The sequence below is a fragment of the Pseudomyrmex gracilis genome, unplaced genomic scaffold (assembly GCF_002006095.1).
Source record: "Pseudomyrmex gracilis isolate BER0280 unplaced genomic scaffold, ASM200609v1 scaffold_207, whole genome shotgun sequence".
NCBI lineage: Eukaryota > Metazoa > Arthropoda > Insecta > Hymenoptera > Formicidae > Pseudomyrmex > Pseudomyrmex gracilis.
In genome coordinates, this window is record NW_018020791.1 from 176,588 (window position 1) to 200,507 (window position 23,920).

At 46.9% G+C, this 23,920-nt stretch overlaps 1 protein-coding gene across 2 annotated transcripts in view; it reads right to left on the reverse strand.

The window, feature by feature from the left end:
- LOC109858496 (semaphorin-1A) overlaps window positions 1-23,442 on the reverse strand; it is a 186,631-nt gene extending 163,189 nt beyond the window's left edge. For both annotated transcript variants that reach the window (XM_020435818.1, XM_020435817.1), the window contains exon 1: window positions 22,969-23,442. In XM_020435818.1, the coding sequence (XP_020291407.1) occupies window positions 22,969-23,101 (133 nt within the window). In that variant the 5' untranslated portion in view covers window positions 23,102-23,442. The remainder of the gene's footprint in view (window positions 1-22,968) is intronic.
- Window positions 23,443-23,920: the final 478 nt, after the last annotated feature.

A 23,920-nucleotide genomic window follows, 5' to 3' on the forward strand; every position in this document is an offset into this window, starting at 1 on the left:
TCTTCCTGAACGACTCGGCCATTTTAAGGTTATTAATGTCTTATCGACGTCTCTAACCTATCTTTAGGTCATATGGCACCTACTGCTGCATTCCAATATGATGGGAATGTCAAATTCAAATTTGTCCGGATTTAAGTGGCGGACCCTGTATATTTCAGCGGCGAATATAAAACGTTTTTCAAAATTTCGTCGGTAATTGTAAAAGAAAAAAAAAACCTCCGCTCATGTCAATATTTATTCCGCGTTCAGTGTGTTTGAAGCAATCACCCTAATTTCTCGACAAAAAGGGGCTCGAGGCGGTTTGGCTCGCCAAGCCACACCGGAGTAAGAGCTTTTTCTGTGCCATGTGTTGTGTTGCCCCGTACCGTCGAAGCTGACAGCCAAATAGGTCCGCCGGCAAACATCGCGGAAGAAAACGTCGATTCCGATTCGGAAACTCGCCCTCGGGAGGGTTTCCTTCTGGACAATACAAAGTTTTACCGACGTGGCAGCGGAGAGACAGAAGGAGACGCGAGAAAAGAATTCGGCGGGGAAGGGGACCGAAGACGCGCTTCGGATGTGCTGCCGCAGGTAGTGGCCTCGTTTCGGTACGACTTTCGATTGTTCTCGCCACCGTGGCGGAACACATCGCGCCGGAAAAGACAAGAAAGCTTCTCCGGGGCGAAGCTTACCCCCTTCTTCCTTTTTCTAACTCTTTCTCTCTCTCTCTCTCTCTCTCTTACTCTCTTCATCCATTCCCTTCTCTTTTTTTTTTTTCTATTCCTTGCAGCGTGTCCGAACGGATCACGAACCAATAAGTCACTATAATGGCTGCAGTCAAGATGGATCCAAAGTGAAACTTACGTGCTCGACTCTATCCGGGGCGAAAAATCGAGCGCGCGCACCGCCCGGAAAAAGACGAGCGAGATGGAGCGAAAAAGCGGGCGAGCCGAAAGTGAGATTGTGAGAGAGAGAGAGAAAAGAGAGAGAGAGAAAGAGAGTGAGAAAGAAGTTCGCACTTTGTGTTTCGCCGTGGACCGTGGGCGCAGCAATGCACAGGCGAAAGAAAATAAACGATTTACGTCTCGGACGCAATTTCTGAAATTGCCAATAAAACAGACGCAGCGTCAGCATGTCGGGCGGGATGTCTCTTTGCGTGCGCGCGCGCGCGCACGCTTATACACGATGTGTGTGTCTGTATGCGAGCCTACGCCGTGTCACATAGACAAACCGTGAACGAGCACGTATGGTCGTAACAACGCGTCGACGATCGACGGTGGAATAACTGATTGAGTCGCGATATCGGTCTCAGCTCGCGCGATTCTCCGGCCGCGATGAATTCTCGTCGAGCTTGCGGTTATTTATTTTCTTTTTTGTTTTGTTTTGTTTTGTTTTTTTTTTTTTTTTGCTCAACTGCCGCAATGCTTGCCATTGTTTGGCGAGAACTAATGACCCGCGGTCTGTGCAAACGTAACCCGAGAGCACTTCTTTTTTTCTTCGGGATTTTTTCTCTCCTTCTTCCCGAAAACATCCGTAATAAAGTTATCAAGTCAATCCTTTCTTTCTCTCTCTCTCTCTCTCTCTCTCTCTACGCGAGCCCAGGGTTTTTTTAAATGCATTTCGCTACGCGCACCGAGAACACATTCAATAAAAAAAATATTGAAAACAAAAAAATTTGGAAAAATTATAATTGTCGATACACGCGGAAGAAATGCACGTTTGATGCCAGAGAATTTCGTTTATGCGTGCAAACATAACGAACGTGGAAATGTAACATTCCCACAAGTTTCGAAAAAACTACCGCTTTTTTTTTTTTTTGTTTTTTTGTTTTTCATTTCAACGCAAATGCATTTTACAAACTATTGGCTTTGTCCGCCACTGTGTTGTCCGCACGGTACATTTGTCATCACAACGTTGAATTTTCTACGGCAAATAATTTCAACAAAAGTCCAACCCTTGTTTGACGAACGCGAGAACTACACATGTAGTCCATGTGTGTCAGAGATCTGTCGGAAATTATACGGGTCAGAGGGTCGTGTGGAAGGGAGAGAGAGTTTTTTTTTTTGTTTTTTGAACTTTCTTTTTTTTTTCGGTTTCAAATTCAAAAACACACACGGTCGGACGCTTCTGCGGATGGACTCGCAGAAGTAACAACGAGCGAGTATGAGTACTTTGTCGCTCTCGCCGCGCGAGACAGATTTCAAAATTTTAATTGCACGTGAAAACAGAGGAAACCGGACGAAAGGAAGATGGAAATAAAAAATTACGGTCGCACCGACGGTTCGCGATTATACATCGCGTTCGGGTCGTGACATGATATCTTTCGTCGTCGCGGTAGATGAGAGATATAATTTCATTAAAAATGTTTTATCGTAACGGAAAGAACGTACATGAAATATACATTGCTCTTTCTTTTTCGCTCTGAGATGATTACAATTTTCGATATAGCGAGTTTCCGTGTTCTACGAATTAAAAACTGACGAAAGAAAAAGAAAAAGAATTGTCTAAGAAATTATTTCTTCATATGCCGATAAACCGACTTTCTTTCGCCGTCACGTTTCCACGAGTTTGAAGTATGTTTTCAACAATTCACAGTAAAACCGGAGAAATAAAATATGTTTGTTAAACAAATATTTTATATTAGTCCGGTCTGTTTGAAATCTATGTTCCAAACATATGCCCGTTGCAATCAAATGGGTCAAGTGGGGTCAATGATCTCCGGTCGACGCGTACACGATGAGAATCGGGAGAACGTGTATAAACCCTTGTAACGAGATCTTCCCTTCACGGTCGCTTATTAGCAATCGAGCGAAAATTTTCTCTCTCTCTCTCTCTCTCTCACGAGAACAATCGTAATCTCATTACCAAGTTGAATAACATTTGCCGAAGAGAGAGAGGAGAGAGCGATAAAGTCTTACGCCGCGCGCCGCTCAGCCCTCCCGCGCGCGCGATACTCGACCGCAATAGAATTTAGACCACGACCGCGTGTCTCGCCACGATGGCAACAGAATGCCAAGAACGCGATAGTTGGAAAGTAATCAGGATTTCTGCTCGCACACACCGTGTCTGTCCGTTCGTTCACGACGCGTTTAGAAGCCCGAGATGGTGTCGCGCGCTTCCCTACCGAGAAGAAGAGGAAGAACAAAAAAAAAAAAAAAAAAGAAAAAAAAAGAAGAAAAAAAGATTCCGGTCTATCCTGGTTACGACGTTCACCACTTGCTCGGGAAATTAGTGACTGTATATCTATATGGAGCGAGAATAGTCTACTCAGCCCCTTGCCGACGTCGTAATAAAAATATAGCTGCGCACAACGCGGATGTTTTCAGCCGCCGAACACAAACGTCGGTGTAAAATCCATCCTCTTCTTTGCGCTCTTTCTCTCTTTCATTTGCTCACGAGCTTTCACTTGCAAGCCAGCGTTTCCCCCGCTATTTCCGACTCTAATCCCTCGGAAAATAGTGCCGTGTACTTAACGCTTTAAGAATGTCGCATCTGCGCCGCCCGAATCGAGTTCTTTCTTCAACGAGACTCTCGCCGTATCTTTTCGTCTTCGTCTTCCACGAAAGGGTTCATCGATCTTCACGGTCGGTTAAAGAGCGAGCGGGAAGAGAGAAAGAAAGAGAGAAAGAAACAGAGAGAGTGGACCGATGAGAGTCGACGTCAACGCGAGTTCTTCAAATGCGATCGCTTTAATAAAAATTGATGACGGTGAGATAGCCACGAGGTCAATTTGACGAGTGTCGTTACCCGTTTAATTACCGCGTTCGAGAATCGCGCGCGGCATGACGACAACCGACGGCGTCCGAGAGAGTATTGTGTGTTTTTGCACGTACACACACGCTCTCTCTCTCTCTCTCTCGAGTACGTCCTCTTGTGACCGCGATTTTATTTGCTTCGAACGTTTGTGCGGATATAAAAATCCAATTTGCCGTTCGAAGATTTTTTTTTTTTTTGCAAAATTGTTAAATTCGAGATGGAAAAACGAAACACATATGTATTATAAGATGTTTTAGAATAAGTGTCTTTTGAGAGAAACCGTGCAAAAAGACCGTACGAAGTAACGCGGTAACAAATAAACAGTTGAAAAAGCGATAGAAGAGCGCACCAACCTTTTCTGATCCAATAAAGTGACTTGCGTTTCTCTCGTTTGTTCTTTTGGTGCGAGTTCGTGTATGTGCGCGCGCGACTTCGGCGGCGGCGGCGTCGGCGGCGTCGTCGCCGCGAGATCGAATTCGATGGTCACGAAGCGCAAGAGAGAAACTTATGGGCCGAGTCAGACGCCGCCGATCGATTTTCGAACACGGAATATCAAACGCACGCGGAGAGAAGGTAAGCGAACGTATCGGAGATATAATCCGGCAAACTGATCCGCAAACTATTCGCACACGTACGAGCGACCCGACGATAACTCGGAACCTCGACGCGCATAGCTTTCGAAAACTATGCCAGCGTTTCCCCAATCAAGGACTCATTGTTTCCGGCGCGGAACATTCATTCGTTCTCCCTCTCTGTCTTTCTCTTTGCGCCTTCGCCATATCCGTGTATACGCCGCTGAGCCCCCCGATATTACCCGCATAACGAACGCATGCGTGCGTGCGTGCGTGCGTGCCTGCGTGCGTGCGTGCGTAGCCACGGGAAGAGGACAAGCACGTAGGAGGACGAGAGAAACTCGGGAGGGTCTGCCTTATCCATCCCGCCGTCGTAGAATTTGCATGACGAGACAGTAAAGCAAGATCGGAACTCCGAGTCGGACTGAGAAGAAAAGCTTGATCCTCTCGCTCCGACCTCCGAACTCGTGTAGCACGCCATCTCTTTCTCCCCCACACGATTCTCTGTCTCTCTCTCTCTCTCTCTCTCTCTTTCTGTTCATCCTCAACATCTTTCTCTCTGCCCCTAATTCTCCCGTTTCGTCCCCGCCGCCGCTACCCGCCTGCGCCATCACTCCGACCGCGACTCTTCTCCCCTTCCCGTCTATCTCTGCTCCGCACGCAGGCAATACATCCGTTATCTCCCTCTTGCCGCATGGCTTTTCCATAATTTTCCGTAACTGTTGTAGCTGCCGGAAGCGATAGAGATAGATGTATGCCGGCACGAAACGGCGGCGAGAAGGACAGGCGAGAGAACGAGGGGGAGAAAGACAGATATATATATATATATATGACTAACAGAGAAGCCGAGGAGAAATATGGAAATCGGAAGGGAGAGGGGGGAGAAACCGAGAGAAAACCGACGCGCACAAGCGACAGTACGACGAAATTCTATCGACGCTCGTTGCATCGGCGCGAGTACACGCGAGGGAAGATATTGGAAATGGCAATCGGCCATTGTGGACCATGACGAAGGGAACGGCCGTCAACCCTCCCGGACTTCCTTGTTCATCTCACTCCCCCACTCTCCCTGCTCAGAGTTGTGCGCCGAGAACGATGACCTTCGAGATGTCGACGTGAACATTCCTGATCGTCATATTTGGACAGGTGCTGTTTTATCTCCGAGCATTAAAAGCCGAGAGAAAAACGAAAGAGAAAAACGAAAGAGAAGACAAAAAAGGGAAGAGAAGAAAGTAAGAGTGTCGCGATATAAAAATGTTATAAATCGAATTTTCGTGTCAATTAATTTTCGACAACGCGATTTCATTGCGCGCGACGTACAAATAAAGACGGGCGCAAAATAGAAATAATATCGGAAAATTAAGCACAATTATTTTTTACACGTAAAACAATGAGAACGGGCATCAAAATGACGGACCAAACAAAAAACGATAATTGCCTGTGTGCTGAAGTTGTTTTAACAAATAATTGCCCGTACACACACCGCCCCGATCGAATTTAACACTAGCGCGTTTCGATTCGGGATATCGCGGGTTTCGGTATCGAGCGCAACACGCACGCGTGAGTGGCAACGAATTATAGATGGCGATGAATTATGGAATAACGAAAGCGATTGTTAATTAACCACACATGCACGCGCAAATATAATAGGCGTGCCGGATGCGTGACCCGATTTCGCGGACGCGTTAAAATAACAATGTATTTATTAACGACCACGTACGCACGCGTACGTACCTCTCGCGAAAAGAGAGCGTGACTACGAAACTTTATAAGGTTTCCCGCGATATAGCGACGAGGCATACATATATCCGACGCCAATATATGCCCCTTTCCTCCCCCCCCCCCGTGCCGTGCATCCACCGTGATAGGTGGATATCGAGGATAGCAATAGAGTTCGTATGAAAAGAACTCGTCTCTCGTATATATGCTTCTCTCTTCCGGCTGACGACGCGTCGTCGTCTCTACGTTTGAAGTGAAGGCGACGGCCTCTCCGATAGTGACGTCCCACCGCCGGCTGCGCCGTCGTGCATAATTTCGCGCTCTCTTAACATCGAAAGTGCACGGAAGCGCGCGGTCGGGCATGCCCCGATAAAAAGGGGCCGCGGAATAGACGAGGTTTTAACTCGGCTAAGACGACCGGTGATCCGAGCACAATCGGAGAAAAAAAGAGAGAAAGAGATCCAATCCTTTCCCTCTCGCGTTATACTCTCAAATACTCGAGGATGATAAAAATAATACTTCAAGTTCTCCCCTCTCTGTTGTTGTGAAACAATTTATCTTCAACATTCAGTTTTAATCCGCACAGTCGAAATTGAGATAAATTTTGATGTCACGTACGAACGCGCGTTATATATATCCGGCATAAAAGCACGGTCGTTGCGCTTTTTAATGTTGCCCCGCGCTCTCTCTGAATGCGGGCCGGTAAATCATCAATGAAAACGCAACATTCATATTGATATTATGCCGGTATTAACGGTATAATCGCTTTTTCAGAACGGCGCGCATTCACACAGTCGAGCTTTTCGCAAAACATAGCCCGCAAAAATTAAGCAAAAAGGCGAAGCGTTAATAACGCCGTTTTTGCGTCGATAGACTCGACGCTGTGTATATACAAAAGGGATGGGAGGGCACCCGATATCGTACAAAATTGGATATCGAATTAAAGAGACGATCCAACAATGCACGACGAGTACCTGTGTATATACATATATATATATATATATATGTGCTTGTGTGCGTTTTACATTCGCGTATCAAAACGCGTACATGTATATGTAGATCATCGGCCGAGCCGTTTCGAACGCGATATTCAAGTCGGACTGTCTTCGTGTCAGTTTCGCGCCGAGCATTAATCACGACGACGACCCATTAACGTCGCGCTCACACTCGGGATAACTATGGATGCGCTCCCCTGTCGTTACGTTCCGGTCGCCGCCGAATCGCGTCGCGCGCGGCACATCCCCCTCGCGATATGCCCGAACTTCTCGGCATGCCGCATTAACCTCCTGGCGAAGGTATTAGAAATTGCAATCAAGAAGGAGGATAGCCCTCCTTGGCCTTCTCGCGCGTCCGTTCCCCTTTCCGTAACTTGTCCCCCGTGGTAACAGCGGTGGACGATAACCTTCTCTTCCTCATCCTCCCTCCCAATTTTCTCCATCGAAAATGCCGGTATCCTCCTCTCCCCTTGTTCCCTGTCGTTCCCGAAGACGATGAGAACGATAGTGGTGGTGGTGATGGTAGTGGTGGCGGTCGTAATGGTGGTAGTCGTAATCGTAGTCGAGCGTGTATAACTTCGTGCTCTCTTGGCTCTGCCAGCAGCCGGCTAGGGCTAGGTATTGATCGGCTCTCTGTCCGCGAGGACCACATGGCGACTCGGCATTCGTACAAACTCGCGCGTCTCCGCCGGCACTCGCCTCGAACATGGCGCCCGTGGGCGGTCACGTGGTCTTGCCACCCTCTTCACCGATAGTGCACCACCACGGATGCAACGCGGACCGTCAGTGCGCACTCGACCACCGCAAGGGATATATGATGCAGCCACGAATCCGTCTCTCTCTCTTTCTCGCTCTCGCTCGGTTTCTGCCTTTCCCTCTCCTCTTTCTCTCCCCGTTGTGCTCTCTCCCTCTTTCTGTCTCTTGACGCCTCTCATTCCCGGCTCTGTGTCTCTCTATCTCTTCCTACATTCTCCTCTTCAGAGACGGCTTAAATATTTGCACGACCAGATAGAACGATATTGCGCCGAAAGTCTGGATTATTTGTGGTCGAATGCGGAGAAAAATCGGTCGGGCGCGGGAAGAGCGAGCACACCACGGGTGTAATTGCCGGGATATCCCGGTGCATACAAGTGCGCTCTAGAAAATTCGCGGTGGGAAAATAGCAGCGGCCACCGCTTGGATATGGGCGAGGGAGAGAGAAAGAGAGAGAGAGAGAGAGAGAGCTTCGGAGGGACCCTCGGTACAAGCTTTTTAATCCAGGATCACACGAACTCATGTGTGGAGGATCTTCCACACTGCCCTCTCTTTTCCGGTTGTCCCTTCCGTATACGTGTAGTCGTTTTTCTCTCGTCGTGTATCTACCAGCGGGCGTTCCTGTGATCCTGTCCTCGAGAGAGGAGGGAAAATGCACACGCTCGGTCGATTGTACGTGTATCGGACATCTTAAGCCACGATATTAGGAGCCAACCGTGGCGAAGAAGACGAAGAAAGAGGGAAAAGAGCTTGTGTGTGAGTATGTGTGTGGGAGAATGGGGAAAAGGACACGATCGTTTCCGAGAGCAATGGTGCCTGAGTCAAAGTACCTTCTGGACACCCTCCATTTGTCCCTTCTAAATCCTCGGTCGTACTCGGTGGTCCTCCGCTTTCTCACGACTGACGCATCGTTCTCTCTGCAGAGCCGAACAAGGAATAGAAGAGAGATAGAGAGATAGAGAGAGAGAGAGAGAGACGATCGATCTTCCGGAATGCCAGGCGTAGCGATTGAAAAGCTTCTGATTCGTGACACGAGGCGAGAAATTCAGCTCCGGAGGAAGTTTGATCGTTCAACGGGACGTCGATAGATATACCGGCGATGTCATCCGGCGTTTGCTTTGAGTGCGTTTGGCTTTCTACGGTTGAATTCACTATTTTGTGGAATGTGGCAATGTTAATTTTAACGCAATAATATGTAAGCGCGCTCGCGCTCGCGCATTTGTACCAGCTTCAAAAGGCAAGAAACGCGAACTACCCGCGACTCCTTGTCGTAGGTAGTTTAAGATGCACCGAACACCGCCGTCTCGGAACTTACATATTCTGACTCGGAATTTGCAGCAGCACCCGTGAATTTGCGAGATGTAATTCAAAGCGGGAAACTCTTAACGCACGAAATCCCGGGAACTCGGAACAGTGTGTTATTAAATATTAAAACATATTTAGGCGCGATACGCTGCTGGCGGTTTCCGGGCGAGATATACGGGCGCTTTGAGTTATATTTCTTATCATCGAGAGATTAGAGAAGAGAGAGAGAGAGAGAGAAAGAGAGAGAAGAGAAGAACAACGGACGCTTTTATTATATATAATATCGGCTATTATAAATTAAAAGAGCTCGCCGAAAACATCAATTAGAATAAAAGAGGGTTATATGACCCTCGGTGATCGAATGCCAAAAAAAACAAAAGGATAAAAACAAAAACACGTGGGGGAACAAAAAGAAGGGAATAAACGCTCATCGAAATAATGCGTTTACCGACATTGTCTGCAAACGATGTCGAGCGTTTCAAATTGTAGCTCGTTGTCGAGGGATTCAGAAGATCTCTCTCTCTCTCTCTCTTTCTCTCTTTCTCTTTCTCTCTCCTCTCTATCTTTTTCGAGTGCGGACTATCGAAGATTATGCCGTGTACTTAGGAACTGAAGAGTACACGGTCAGCCGGCGATCGTGTGTGGAACTAATGTTCGCGTGGAAACGATAGTGCCTGGACGCTTGAGAGAACCGCCCGTTGTCCTGGACGAGCGGAAGGATATGCGCCAGGGCGACGCGTTACTGCAGGATACTCGAGAGCGATCGATCCCGCAGGAAACGAGTCAACGCGTCGTGGCAATGACCGCCCGAAAAGCCTCGCCGATGTTTCCGTACGCCATTAGACACAGAGGATGGAGGGGTGGCGCGGGGTCGCGGCAGAGAGGAAAAGGGCCAATGCCCACCATGTCCCGATTTCCACGGAGATGTTTCGGAAACGAGCACGACGTGGAAACGACGAAAGGAAGTTCTTGTCTGCCGCTTTATCGAGTGGAACAATTGGCCCCGATAGTATCGCGCGCGATTATTTATGCAAAACACACTTTTTAAAATAATATATATCCATAAAAGTTTTCTTTTTTTTCTGATCGAAATGAAATGTGGCGTAACACTTTTGCGTGTTGCTTTTACTTACAAAATCTACTCTGTCGTAAGAAAAAAAAAAGCCATTAAGAAACTTTAAGAAACTTTAAGAAAAAAAAACATTAAGAAAAAAAAGTAAATTACAGAAAAAACATTTATTCGACGAGTTTCTTATATCATATAAAGCATCTTGATCATTTTTTAAAGTCCCACAAGTTATTCGAATGATGTAACAGACTTTTATAAATTGTAATCGCGGAGTGACAAATACAACCTCTGTAGGAATAATCATTACAATTCGCGTAAACTTTCCAAAGAGAGACGGGAAGGTGAGCAAGCTTTTAAAAGTCTTAACGATACTTGGCGAACAACCGAAAGCGTCGACATCCCGAAAAAAAAAAAGAAGAAAGAAAAGCGAGGAGGGCAAGACAACCAGACGGAGGGTTGCACGTCGAAGTTTAGAAACGCAACGGAAAGAGAAACGTCGGGAAGAAAAGGGAGGGAGAAAACAGAGACAGAGAGAGAAAGAGAGAGAGAGAAAGAGAAAGGCGACAGACTTGGAAGCTCGTATTGATCCACGTGATACGCTCGATTAGCCACGAATTGCAACGGATTGAAGTAACTTACAACATATTGAGACCATCGGGCATAATGGTTTCGTGATCCGGCCGAGGGCTGTGGCAACAGACAGAACTGATATTCCGTCTCTCGACGTTTCCACGTGCATCCGAGAGAGTTTGCGCAAGAACGCACCGTGTGCACCGGGACGAAAGTTAATCGTCACTGATGAGAAATCGGAAGAGAGAAATGTGTACATAAACGTACGCGGTTTAAACTTTCCTCTCGCAAATTTGCCGAGTCATATATTCTGACGTAATATCTAGTCAAAACACATCGAGCTCTAGCTCTCTCACGCGTGCGTGAATTAAAAAAAAAAAATAAAATCTATTTGATAACTCCCACGTAATTCCGAAGTCTCTGTTAAACCGCAAGACAATATTATCGGACGTATATTTCTGTATTATATATATATATATATATACGTTTTCTGACGAATAAAATACGCGCGATAAAAATACGTTTATCAATCAAATGCGTGTACCAATTAATTTCACTGCCGCAACGCGAATACACGATGTTCTCCGCAAGTATGATTTTCCGACATCGCGCATACGTGTGTACATATATATATATATATATATATATACGTACAAGTCGTGCACGTCTGGTGAACAACTGGAGGAACCGCGCGCGCAGCAATTACGCGACGGAAAAATCGCGAGCGAAAATCAACAACGGAGAAAAACCTGTGTAATTGAGTTTGCGATAGTTGTTCACCGAGCGACACGGTGATGCTCACGTGCATTTCTTTTTTACTTCGCGTTCCGCGTCTCCCTACCCTCCCCCTCGCGTTTCCCTTGCGCACACTCTTCTCCCGCCGCAGATCATTTCCTTTATCCCTTCTTCCTTTCCTCTCTACACCGGGGATTGCTTCCCGTTTCTCCCTCGCTTTCGTCTTTCAGCTCCCATTGTAATTCGCTATCGCGCTAAATTAATTATACATTGCTTTAGTTAGGCACCGACATTTGCCTGCTCCGACATTGGGGCGCTCCCCCCCCCCCCCGGTTTTCCCCTCCCGCTCGCTCCTCCGAATCTTGCGATCGCAGACACGCCGGGAAGGAATTGTTTGGACTTGAAACGGAGCATAGGTATAACTAAGTGCTCGCGACAGCTTTCCGACGATCGTAATTCGTCGTGGAACTCCGGGCGACTGCCGCGATTTCGATTTCACGGCTCCTTCTCGTGCATCCGACGCGACACAGCCGAGCGAAGTACAATTCCGTCTAACAAAATTTCCCAGCGCGTCGTGTTTTTTTTTTTTTTTTTTTACGAGTCACCGACGCGAGTGGTTCGTTTTTCTTTTTTTTGTTTTTTTTTTTTTCGATATTGCAGTAAACTCCACTGATATGAGATCGATACAGACAATAAAAAAGTTCAATCTATCTCCACATCACATATCTACTCGACACATTAATTTGCTTTTCTTCCATTTACGGTATTATGTTTTCCGATAATTTTCGTATTTTGAAATGTGTGTGTTTCTCGTAAGATTTAATTTCATTAATTCGTTGTCTACGTCACAAGCAGCCGTTGGTTTAGCAGCGCTCTGAGCCAACAATGTTCCAACGGCAACAGCGGCAACTATTTCCTAAAAAACATCATCTTTATAAACAAGCGTCGTGTGCAGCGCGCAACCTTCCCTTCCTTCTTCCAAAAATTTTCCCACGTCCGTGCGCTTTCTCCACATCGCGTTTTCACCGTGCATGCATGTACGTACATACACCACAGTATACATGGCGGTCATGCGGAGATGCATATCAAAATATTTAGCGAACGAAGTTCCGCGCGTGTGTGTTTGTCTTAACTTTTACGCGCGTGTTTACAAAACCACGATGAAAAAAAAAAAAAAAAAAATGTTTTTAATGAAATTAATTAAAAACGACGACGTAACGACCCCTCTCTCGTTTCGTTATAAATAACGAACGTTAACACGTCGTAGGCTCGGATATTTAACGTTTAAACTCGACGTCGCAACTTCGACACGTTCGCCGCGTGAATTTCTCACGAGTGACACAGCGAGTTTCCACCGCCTCTCTCTCTCTTTCCATCTCTCTCCCCCTTCCTCCCTCCCCCCTCAAAAAGCATTTCCCATTCCAGCGGCATCGGAGTTAGGCTCGGCAGCGACACGACCACCCTAGCCACGACTACTCTCCTCTCGTCGTGCACATTAAACTCAAGCGGCTTCGCTAATGCCGCTTTTCGTTCGACCCCATCGTAGCCCGATCGACCCTTCCACACCCCTGGACAACCAACCAGCCAGCCAGCCAGCCAGCCACCCACTTTGCTTTCCGTCCCAAATTGATTGGACTGCGAATCGGTCGGCTTGAATTATTCATACTTTGCCCGGCGATAAACCAATTTCTGCGCCGGCCAAATCGAGGAAGAAAAGATCGGACCACCGCCACGCGAGCGACGAAACGGAGGACGACAACGACGACGGGTGTGTGTAGTAGATTCCTCTCTCGAACAAAGAGAGGGTTCGCGTTCTCGCCGACGGTCGAACGAACGAGAAAGGCGAACAATGGAGAAGAACGAACGCGGGGAGGGAAAACGCGCGAGGTCAGTTAACTTTGCCGGAGAGAAATCATCGGACGAGTTGCGACGCCGTTTAATTTCATCATTCGATCCAATGACGCGAAAGATGCGCCTGAGAAGGAAAATAAACGATTCTCGCGCGCCCCGTGGCTAACGGCTTTATATCTCGGCGAACCGAGAAGAGAGAGCGAGAGAAAGCGAGCAGCGGTATAATCCGTCCCGCTCTTCTTACTTTTCCCGTGTCTATTGCCGTGTGACACGCGCTTCTGTCTCTCTTTTCACTCTGACGCGTGGTATTTTAATCTGTAGGTTAAGGACACACATGAACCGTCGTCGTCGTCGTTGTCTGCCTTGGAGAGACACGGCGGTTCACGTTCTCATTCTCGGTGAAAAAGACGAGGAAGTTGCCAGACTGCGCGTACGTACACGCCGTATTAATTTATTTAGATAATAACGCGCATGCGTCAAATTCCAAGGGTGGAATTTAGATTGATTGCGAAAACTTTAAAGCGCGACGCAATCGCCGTCGCGTCAAACGTTACCGATGAGAGAACGACGTTGAAAATCGAAACGTATAAATTTGAAATCGAAATAAACACCGCACATCCGTATCGATAAATTCGATTTGACGCTTCCGATCGGCAAAAATACGAGATCCTCGTTGAGGGATTCTCGCGACATTTTTTTATTTTTTTTACGAACGCCGATTTATACAACAATTTCTGTCCGGTCGAGTCGGGTCGACACCCGCGGCAAAGAGGACACTTTTCAGCAATACCCTGACGAGAAGGAAGCACTCAGGCTGCCGCTTCCCGACAACCACCGACGCTTTTGACCTTTTGCTTTCCTGGATCGGGCAACCGAGCGGAGGGGATCTTCTCGACAAAAGATTTATGAACCCCTCAGCGACGGTAGCACGCTACTTATTCCACCATGGAGTGCGCACTTCAAGTGTACAGAGGAAAAAAAAAATGCCGGGAGCGGTATGTACACGCGAGCGATCCTCAAAGAGAGAGATCTTTAAAAAGGAGCGCCGGCCCCTCCCCCATCTCTTTCGCGCGTCGAATCAATCATTTCCAGACCCGTGGTGTTCATCGACCGCCAGTTGGTAATTTACATCGTAATCAGTTGGTCGTTTTTCCCCTACTTCTCTCGAATTTTACAGGTCACCGCCACGACAAATGCGGGAAATAACAGCGCTCGATTACAAAAAATAAAACAAAAATCCGATCGTCAAATCGTATAATAAACCGCGCATTTACAGACAAATATCGAAGCTGTTTTGGAATATAATAAGAAAATAATTAACCGATAATTTATACTTGAAATAGTGTCGAACAAATATTTTAGTAGATCCAAACCGAAATAGAAGAAGGGAAGCTTCTTGTGCTTCTTGTGATTAAGAATTTTAAACTGTTGATGGCAATTGTGATCCTATATATGTGTACCGCAATTATAACATCTTTGCGACGCGAAAGACGACGATGAAAATGTATCATTAGCGCAACAAACCCTATCGATGTTTAACGACAACCTTAGCAAGTGTGCCGCCGTCCCATCGATCTACTTGTTTGCCGAGGTCAACGACACCGCGCGGGGGACAGTACAGCGATCAGTTATCCCCCGAGGAAGCTCGTCGAAAAAGTTTCTCTTTTTTTCTCGACACGACGTAACGGACGCACGCGGCCGTTACACTGTCCTCTAACAAATGGTCTTTTTCTTACGCGACGTAAATTTTATCGTCACTCTTGCGGAGCAAACTCCGGGGGTCCAACCCTCTCTTTCTCTCTATCTACCATAGTTATTATCCTCCCGCGCGTCTACACACGCTCCCATTTCGCGCTCCGAGTCAATTGACACGATTCCCAGTAATTTTAGTCGACGGTTAGGCCGAGGTCAGGTTATACGTGCCGCGGCGCATACACACAGCACGCTGAAACTAATCATAATGTATCCTCCTCGTCGGCCGACGTGAATCGGGGAGAGAGGGGAGTGGGGAGAGAGAAGCACCGCAAAGGGGAACCGCCGCTGTGATTGGTCCGTTGCGGTATTCCTCGCTACCAGATAAAGTTACGGTAATATAGATTAACTGCCCGCCATAGTCCATACTCCGATCCAGCACTCACGAAGCACCGAACTCACGATGTAGTAATGAACTCGTAACGGGCGCGCTGTTATCAGCAGCGCCGCGCCGCGCCGCGCTGCTCGAGTGTCTTTTAATGACGATTCACGTGAGCGCGCAATCGATACATCATTATCGCGCGCGAGCGCGAGAGAGAGAGAGAGAGAGTGAGAGATATATAGAGGCGCAAGCCAAGTAGGGGGTTTCCCCTAATTTGTCGGTCGAATTTAATTACACGACAGGAGCGAGATTACGGCTCTTGTAGGTTTTTTGATCCCACTCGTGTATTATAATTGACGAAATTGGAGCACGCCAGCGTACAATATAAATTTGTGACAGGATTGTTGTGCGCATAAATCCGCGCGCGCACGGCGGCATATAAACGCGAATATCTATTCTGTATAAATAGTTTTGTATGTGCGCGCGTGTTATATAATACAACGTCTATCGAATATTTCGAACGTACGTTGTCGCGCACTTGACACGCGATACATGTTACCGTTATTATTATTCATAGCGATTTATTATTGCGTCACACTCTTCTCTCGGCAAAATTTCGCGTGTCGTTGACATCCCGCGCACGCATAAATCTCATCCGAGAGAGAGAGAGAGAGAGAGAGAGCAAGAGCGGAGCAAACGAGGCGGCGGCAACTTCGCATTGGCAAGTCGCGCATTTCCGACACGACCATTTAAAAAAATTGTTGTGCGATTGCCAAGTCTCCGCGAAAATTTACGACGAATTCGAGTGCCGATGTCTCGCCGCGTTATCGATCGGCGCCGACTTTCGGAATGCTAAAAGGGGGTGCTCTGCGCTCCGCGCGCGCGGGTTCCAGTCCAGTGATCTCCCTTTATCCCGGTAATACACCCGGCGCGTCGAGGTCGCTGCTTTTCGGGGAACGGACGCTCCGCGCCGCGGGGCGTACGATTTCGATTTTCAAAAACTCGCGCAAATGATCTCTCTCTTCTCTCTCTCTCTCTCTCTCTCTTTCTCCCAAAAGCGCGTGTGTAGGTGAGCGGAAACGGTTTTGATTTACAGCGATTGAAAGGGAAAAAAATCGCAGATATTTTTTACGTTTTAACGGCGTGATTCGCCGATGAACACGCATGCGTTTCCGGATCCGCGGCGCAACCGATGCGCAACGTCCAAATGTCGCGACTTCAATCAATCGCGAACAATAGCAAAAAAAAAAAAAAAAAAAAAATGCAACAAAAAAATTTTTGGGGAAGGGGCCCGGGAAAAAAAAAAAAAAAAGAAAAAGGTTATCAAAAAAATATTGAAAGCACCCGTAGTTAGTGCTTCCCGAAGGACTGAATCGGCGGTTCGATAATGATGTCTGGACAATAGACGGGACGGAATAATCATAAAGAGGATTTCATTAGCGCGCAATTGGCTAACTGGTTATTACCCCTGTGAACGTCATGGCTGATAGAAGCAAGCATTATTCGCGTAGTACAATAAACGCACCGTGGAAAATGTTCGGTTGATACAGAGCAATACATTGACGTAATTGCCAAAGCAATTAATCGAGCGTAATTTTATCCGATTAGACTCGTTACCGCGTTTGTTCGTGCGCACTGTAAGAACACGCGGAAAAAAAAAGTAAAATACAAATTGATCAAACATAACGTACAAAGCGTGGCCGAAGCTAAATATACAGAGATAAAAACAAAAAAAAAAGATAAATAAAATAAAATAAATAAAAGATACCGCAAAGAGAGAAAGTTAATACTGTCGCGATACGTGCAATAATCGCGCCAGTGATTTTCGCGTTTGCAAGAACCGACACGGTGTGTTCTCATTATGAATGACATTCGCCCGAGAATCAAACCATAACGTATTGATCCGTATAATGCAGTCTCCATCATTATCGGGCGGCTCGTCGATTTGCCGCCTGTCAATAGGAAATTACGACTGCGCGTCACGTAAATATTTAGCGATCGTATCGGACAACCGTGCATTAACGCGAGAACATTGCGCCCGCTAAAGCGCAAGGATCATAAAGGGGATTTAATCGATGCGTAATTGGTTAACCGGTTATATCGCGAGGGTATCTCTTTAAACGTCACGAGACTGATAAAAACGTGGCAAGCGAATCGACCGCGCGACCGAATCTCTATCTCTCTCACTCTCGTGTATAATGAATACCCTCTTCTTCCCCCTCGCTCCACCTCCCGTCAGAAAATGTGCTGCGTTGTCGCGGGGCTTCGCGACGGTTCCATATAATGGCAATATACCCATTCACCGTTGATTACAGTTTCGGTTTCGCGGAGTGGTTTTGCCCGTTGTGAAATTAGCAGAAATTCTGGCACAGCGAGCAAAACGATATCTCGCGCTAACGTCGCGCGCTGCGCGGCGATATATATATATAACGCGCGCGCGGTGCATTAATGACACGTGCTTCGCGTAATTTCAATAGCCGATACCGAACACGTCGCGACCCAACACACGCGACAACGCCGCTCTCTCTATACCTCGGACGCGCGCACACGCGTGCAATGAGAAATGTCGACGGGATGTACGCATCGCCGAACGAAATCCGTCACGACGTAATGAGCTCGCGCGATGTCGAATCGCGCGGCGGTGAGAGACATAGATAGAGAGAGAGAGAGAGAGAGCAAGAAACGGTTTACGGTTCGTATCGCGAAAGGATAAAGTTCTGAAACGTATATACGCGGCGGCTGTGTAACGGAGAGAATATTTACATAAACCCCATCGGTACACGGCAAAAAGCAAAAGCAAGAAAAAAAAACTGAAAAATATACTCTTTTCTGTGGCTACCACTTTTTTGATTCTGAAAATTGCAACTTTTTGTTATTTCATACGCGACTAAAATAAGCTCGCGATCAGATGCAAATGGAGAAAGAAAAATGCCTTTTTTTTCACATCTAATACACTCCGTGCCACGGGGCGTTCTCTTGCGCACAGAATCGAGATTATTCGGACGCGTGGCGAAATATCGCGAACGCGGAAAAAAAAATTCTCCGACCAACCGTCGGAGAAAAGAAAACGCAAGTTTTGCATAATCGAAATAAAAAAAAACATACATGCATTCAATGTCAATTGCGTTTTACTTCAAAGCGCGCAATTTTCGCGAGCAACAATCCGCGATAAATAAGATACGTTAAAAAATAAATTGCCAAAGTGGGCAAAACGGTGTGTGTGCGCGTCGAGAGACAGAGGAAGGGGAGAAAGAGGGAAAGAGAATGGGAGTGAAGTAAAGTAACGCGCGTTTCGAGCGGTGCGGCCTGCACCAAAAACGTGATCAACGAGCGAACATAATTCGTGGAACCTCAGACTAATGGCCATCTGTTCCCGCGGTTCAAGTAATTACAGCGGTAAAGCGTGGTTCTTAATTCCGACGATTAATCCACATTTCGCGCGGTACATTCGGAATGATTTAAGAAATTTCACGCTGCGAGAAGCAGCAAACCTCGGCGATAATAACGCGCGCGCGTGTGTGTGTACGTGTGTGAAAACGTTAACTCGCCCCGAGCGTGCGCAGCGCGCGCTGCGCTGTTAGACGCGAAGAGAGACCGCGGTGATGTTGAGAATGATAACTAATTCACGCCACGTAATCTGGAAGAAAAACATCATTCCTTCTCCTCGTTGCGCGCTACAACGATTACCCTGACGCGCACATTGAATAATGAGCGCATTATACGCACCCCCCGAGACTCGCACGCGTCTTGCACTCCTCCGCAACTTTCCGAAAACGTGCCGTTTACGTTTCGGATTGCCGAAATCCGACTTGTTACTTGCTTCCGAGAGAGAGAGAGAGAGAGAGATGTACAAGGCCGCAGGGAGAGAGTTTACTTTTTGAAACTTCACGGCGCGCAAATTATAAAGTGAAATGTGTAACGTTACACACGACGTTACTCGCGCGCGCAAAACGAGTTACAAATTTAAACGCATATAAAGATCCATTAACAACACATTCGATGTGTCGCGAGAAGTCACTGCTTGCCTATTCCAAACATTTTGGAAAGGAAAATGTTTGTCTTCGAAGGGAGGTATAGAAGAGGGAGAGACTCAACACACACACACACGTACACACACGTACACACAGCATAGGTATAGATATGCAGGTTTCCAAACTTCGGCCATCCGGGTACGAAGTTCCATCGGTTGTCGTCGACGAAAGTTGAGTTGAGAAAATTTTGCTATCGTTATTGAGTGATGCCGTGAATAAAATTCTTATTTTATTCTCGTCCGCATTTCTCATCGCAACGACTCGAGAGAGAAAAATTTACATTTATTTCTTAAAATAAGCACAAAAATGTGTCTTTTTAATGCGAATTCAGGTTAATCTTTTTAAAAAAGCGCACCGCGCTTTATACACTTCCGCCACTCAAATTCGTTCAAGAGGAAAACGCGTGAATCAGATTTCATTAAGAAAAAAAAAACGCTAATTTATGTGAGAGGAGATGCTAATGGCGCATCCTAAATGCATATTCGCGAGAAGTGCGCATCAACCGAGAAACCGAGAGAGAAAGAGAGAGAGAGAGAAGGGAGAGAGAAAGAAAGAAATGGAGAGTTTCAAACATTTGAGTTCTCGCGCGACTATCACTCAAACCGTTCGCCGGCCCATTCGCGCTCGCGGTATAATGTTAGGGAGTACATACTCCGGTGCGCGCGCGGAGCAGCAGCATGTGCCCGCGCCATAAAGCGGCGCAGCCACTTCGGAGCAATTTATTTCGCTCCTTTCCCCCCGTCGAGATATCGTTCCGTCGCGGAAAGAGTGATGGATGTTGGGGCGTCGCTTCTACGCGGTACGTACGAAACATGCGGAGCACCGTTAAGGTCGAGTGCCTTGGATGTAGGACACTTTACACACCGCGTTCTCTTTCCTTCTCTCTACTCTCTCTCTCTCTCTCTCTCTTTTCCTGCGTCTCCTCTCTTTCTCACGTCCCTCCATTTCATCCCACGCTCTTTTTGCGGATCCACTTTGCGCGCGCGCGCGCGTGCGCACACACCAATTTACCGACGTCGACGTCGTGTCCGTTCGAATTAGTTATGCGCGCGAAGGGTAACGCGGAGACGAGTGTAACAAACGAGCGAGTTCCGAAAGACTTGCGAGAAGAAAACGATCCCGTAGGGACACCTCGTTACCGACGATCAAAGGACTGTCTTAAGAACACAAATGTTGCGCGGGGGTCTTAACGAAAGACCGAGCCCTTCTCTCTCTCCCCCTTTTTCTATAAAACGTTTGAACCGTGCGCGCAATCTCGTGTCGAAACGTTGTTAATTTCAGCAGTAAAGCGGAAGGAAAAAGAGAAAGTTTTATACAGAGCATAACGCGAACCAACATTGCTAAATCGTTTATCTTTCACGGTGTGTTCCCTGCGAAGAGTTAATAAGTCCCTCTCTCCATCTTTCTCTCTCTCTCGCGATATACGCGTTTCCGAGCCAGCATATCGCGCGAAACTTAATAAAAGCGTCAACGCAATCCTGACGGGAAATAAGAGTAACGCTATTTTTACGTAGCTACGTACAAAACTGAGAAACTATATCGAATCTCTTCGCGAGTATATACGTGCACAAGTAATATTGAAGATCTATGTATAGAAATCCACGTACACGTGCAAACAATAATTCTGTCTATGCAATCGTGCGCGATTTAAACCAACTATAGTTCATTGAATAAAAAAAAAAAAAAAAAAAACAGTGTTGATTTCCAGCTTATTACTCCGCTCTGTTGTATCTAAATTTAGAAAAAAAAATAAAAAAAATAAAAAAAATACAAGCCCGCGGTTCTCGCGTGTAAGTACGTCGGAACATATTGCCGAATCGCTGACACACGAGCTCTACATATACTCCACATATCGAATTCACGCCGAGTGAAGCAGTAACGTACGCGCAACTCCAGTGGATCCTGAAAAAAAAATTTTTACTAGTTTTTTGCCGCACTAATAATTTTATTTTACAAAACCCGTCGAGTATTTAAATATTCAATATTCATGTATTCGATGTAAAAACATTCGTTTTTTTTTTCTTTTTTTTTTTTTTTTGGAGCAGTTGTAGAAACACCGCGACTACATTTATTTAAAAAAAAAAAAAGAAAAAAAAGAAAAAGAAAAAATTGTTACCGTGAACAATGTAAACAACAACGTGCGGAAGTAACCGGCAATGGATTTGTCGGTGGATATTCTAAATTACCTAAGAAATTTGAATATAAAACAAAAGTGTTTTCCGCATAACGCGCATTGAAATTTCTGCATTCTCACTCCGGCGTTGTTCTAAAAGCTTTCGTGTTTGTGATATGATGAATGAGCTGTTAGCGAAATAGAATGGAGCCACAAGAGCCAGTAGAGCCAATGAGAAATCGCTGCGTTGCATCACCGGCGCTTTAATAATTTAGCCGAGATACCTCGCGGCGGTGGTCGATATCTTTAGCATTCTTCTTTTTCCGTAATCACAGAAAAAAAAAAAAAAAAAACCACATTGGGGAATACCCCGGGAACATACATACATATATATATACCCCAGGTTGTGCCCTGATTGAAGGTTCACAGTCATCAACTCGCAACGGAACAACCCTTTCTCGTTGACGAGGAAGAATCCGAGTAGGGGGTAAGGTGCATGACCCTGCACCTAGCTGTGCGCAACCACCCCCCCTCCCGTGCTGTCACCACGTAACCTGGTAAAGCGAACCCCTCACGAAGGTTCCGAGAATATTGCTACTAACTTCGCGGAAGAGTCTTTAACCGTTGTGCGGTGTGGTGGTTAATACTCAATCTATGACACGTCCGCTCAATATCGATACACGGAAACAACACAATAGTTAGAAACCGTCAACGACCTTGTTAAACAAAAAGATAAAGAAGCAAAATAAATAAATGTATATTACACTAATTCTTTATATATATATAATATCGATTGTCGCGCCGTTTCTTCTAAACACGTTAAGTGCTACACTAATCCCGGAAACCGGCGCCGAACTTTCTATTTCGCGGAACTTCCGTTTCTCTCGCGAATCGACGCTGGGCGTCTACGTTTACCTTGCACGCTCACACCTGAACGAAAAGTTCGACCGAAATCGGAGTTACGTGTTAATATGATGTGCATTGTGAAGTATTACTTTTAAATTTGATTACCGTCGGTTCCCGACGGGAGCGACGTAGCACTTAATAACGTGTTTAATTATTCTTTTCACTTTCTTCTTCGAGATCGAAGTTTATTATTCACCAGCGGAGATCTATCGTGTATTCCTTACAATTTCATTTTTGTGAATTGTGATAATCCGATCATCTAAAAAATCGCGCACGATGTCGCGTCACGAAAACATTTATCGACTACCGTCGTTCGCGGTAACGATCGTTGAAAAAGTGAAAATGCAATGAATAAACTAAACCCGACCTTGGTTACGATCAGCAGAGTCGCACTCACGTAAAAATATCGTATGTTTTCGTACACCGCACACACGTACACTTTTTTTTTCGTATCACAAAGCGCAAAGATAACGAGAAAGCTATGCACACACTCTGACGGTGCACGCACGCTGATAAGACAAATAGTAGATCGACACTCACCTAGCTGGACGAACATCTTCGGCCTGATGTTCTCCTGCCATGCAGCCAGAGCGATGGTGATCGTCGCGACGACGCACCAGCAGAACAGCAACGGTTGCATCCCGAGAGCGACACGGAGGCTGGAGCGCCTCATCTCCTCGCGATGGTGTCGCAACGGTGCTCGTAATTATGTGCCAGGATTCACAGTCTCCGCCGCGCGCGATCGCCGGGCACCCGAACCACCCGGTGAAAAACTCCTCTCGGCACTCAGCAAACAAAAAAAAAAAACAAACCAACGAACGAAACCAACTCCGGAAATAGGAGGATCTCCACGCGCGTTGTGGCGCTAATTATTATCACACACTGCGCTCCGCGGTACGGGAATGGAGCACACTCAAAAACGACACGCCCGCGGTGCCGCGAATTAACCTATCTCGGGATGTATGCGGAAAGCCCGCCGCCGGGTTTGCTTTCTCTCGACACTCACTGCGCCGGGAGCTGCGCCGCGGCAGTCACGTGCAGCGCGACCTCGTCATTCCACGGTGCGGTCGTTGCATCCACGACGGTCGTCCACCTCGATGCACGCATGTTTTCCCGACGACGATCGGCCGCCCCGCAGCGGCGGCCAAACGACACATTCACGTCCAAGTAACGAACGGCGCGCGTTTTCGAACGCGCGCCTATGTACGAGAAAAAGAGAGAGAGAGAGAGAGAGAGATGCGAATGTGAGAGTTGCAGCGACTGTAACACTCGCGCTCACGCTTCCAAGCGTCCACGCGCGAGCGGCGTTCAACGTAGCACCGTATGCCTTTGTGCGAAACGACTAAGTACGCGCGCACACGTCACCCATCCGTACTCGCGAACGGTCACCGTCACACTGACGTCGCGACAGGTGACACGCGCACCCCACCAAGCGGCGCGCTCCCAATCAAGCGCCGTGCTCCCCACCGCACGGCTCCCGCATGCGCACTAC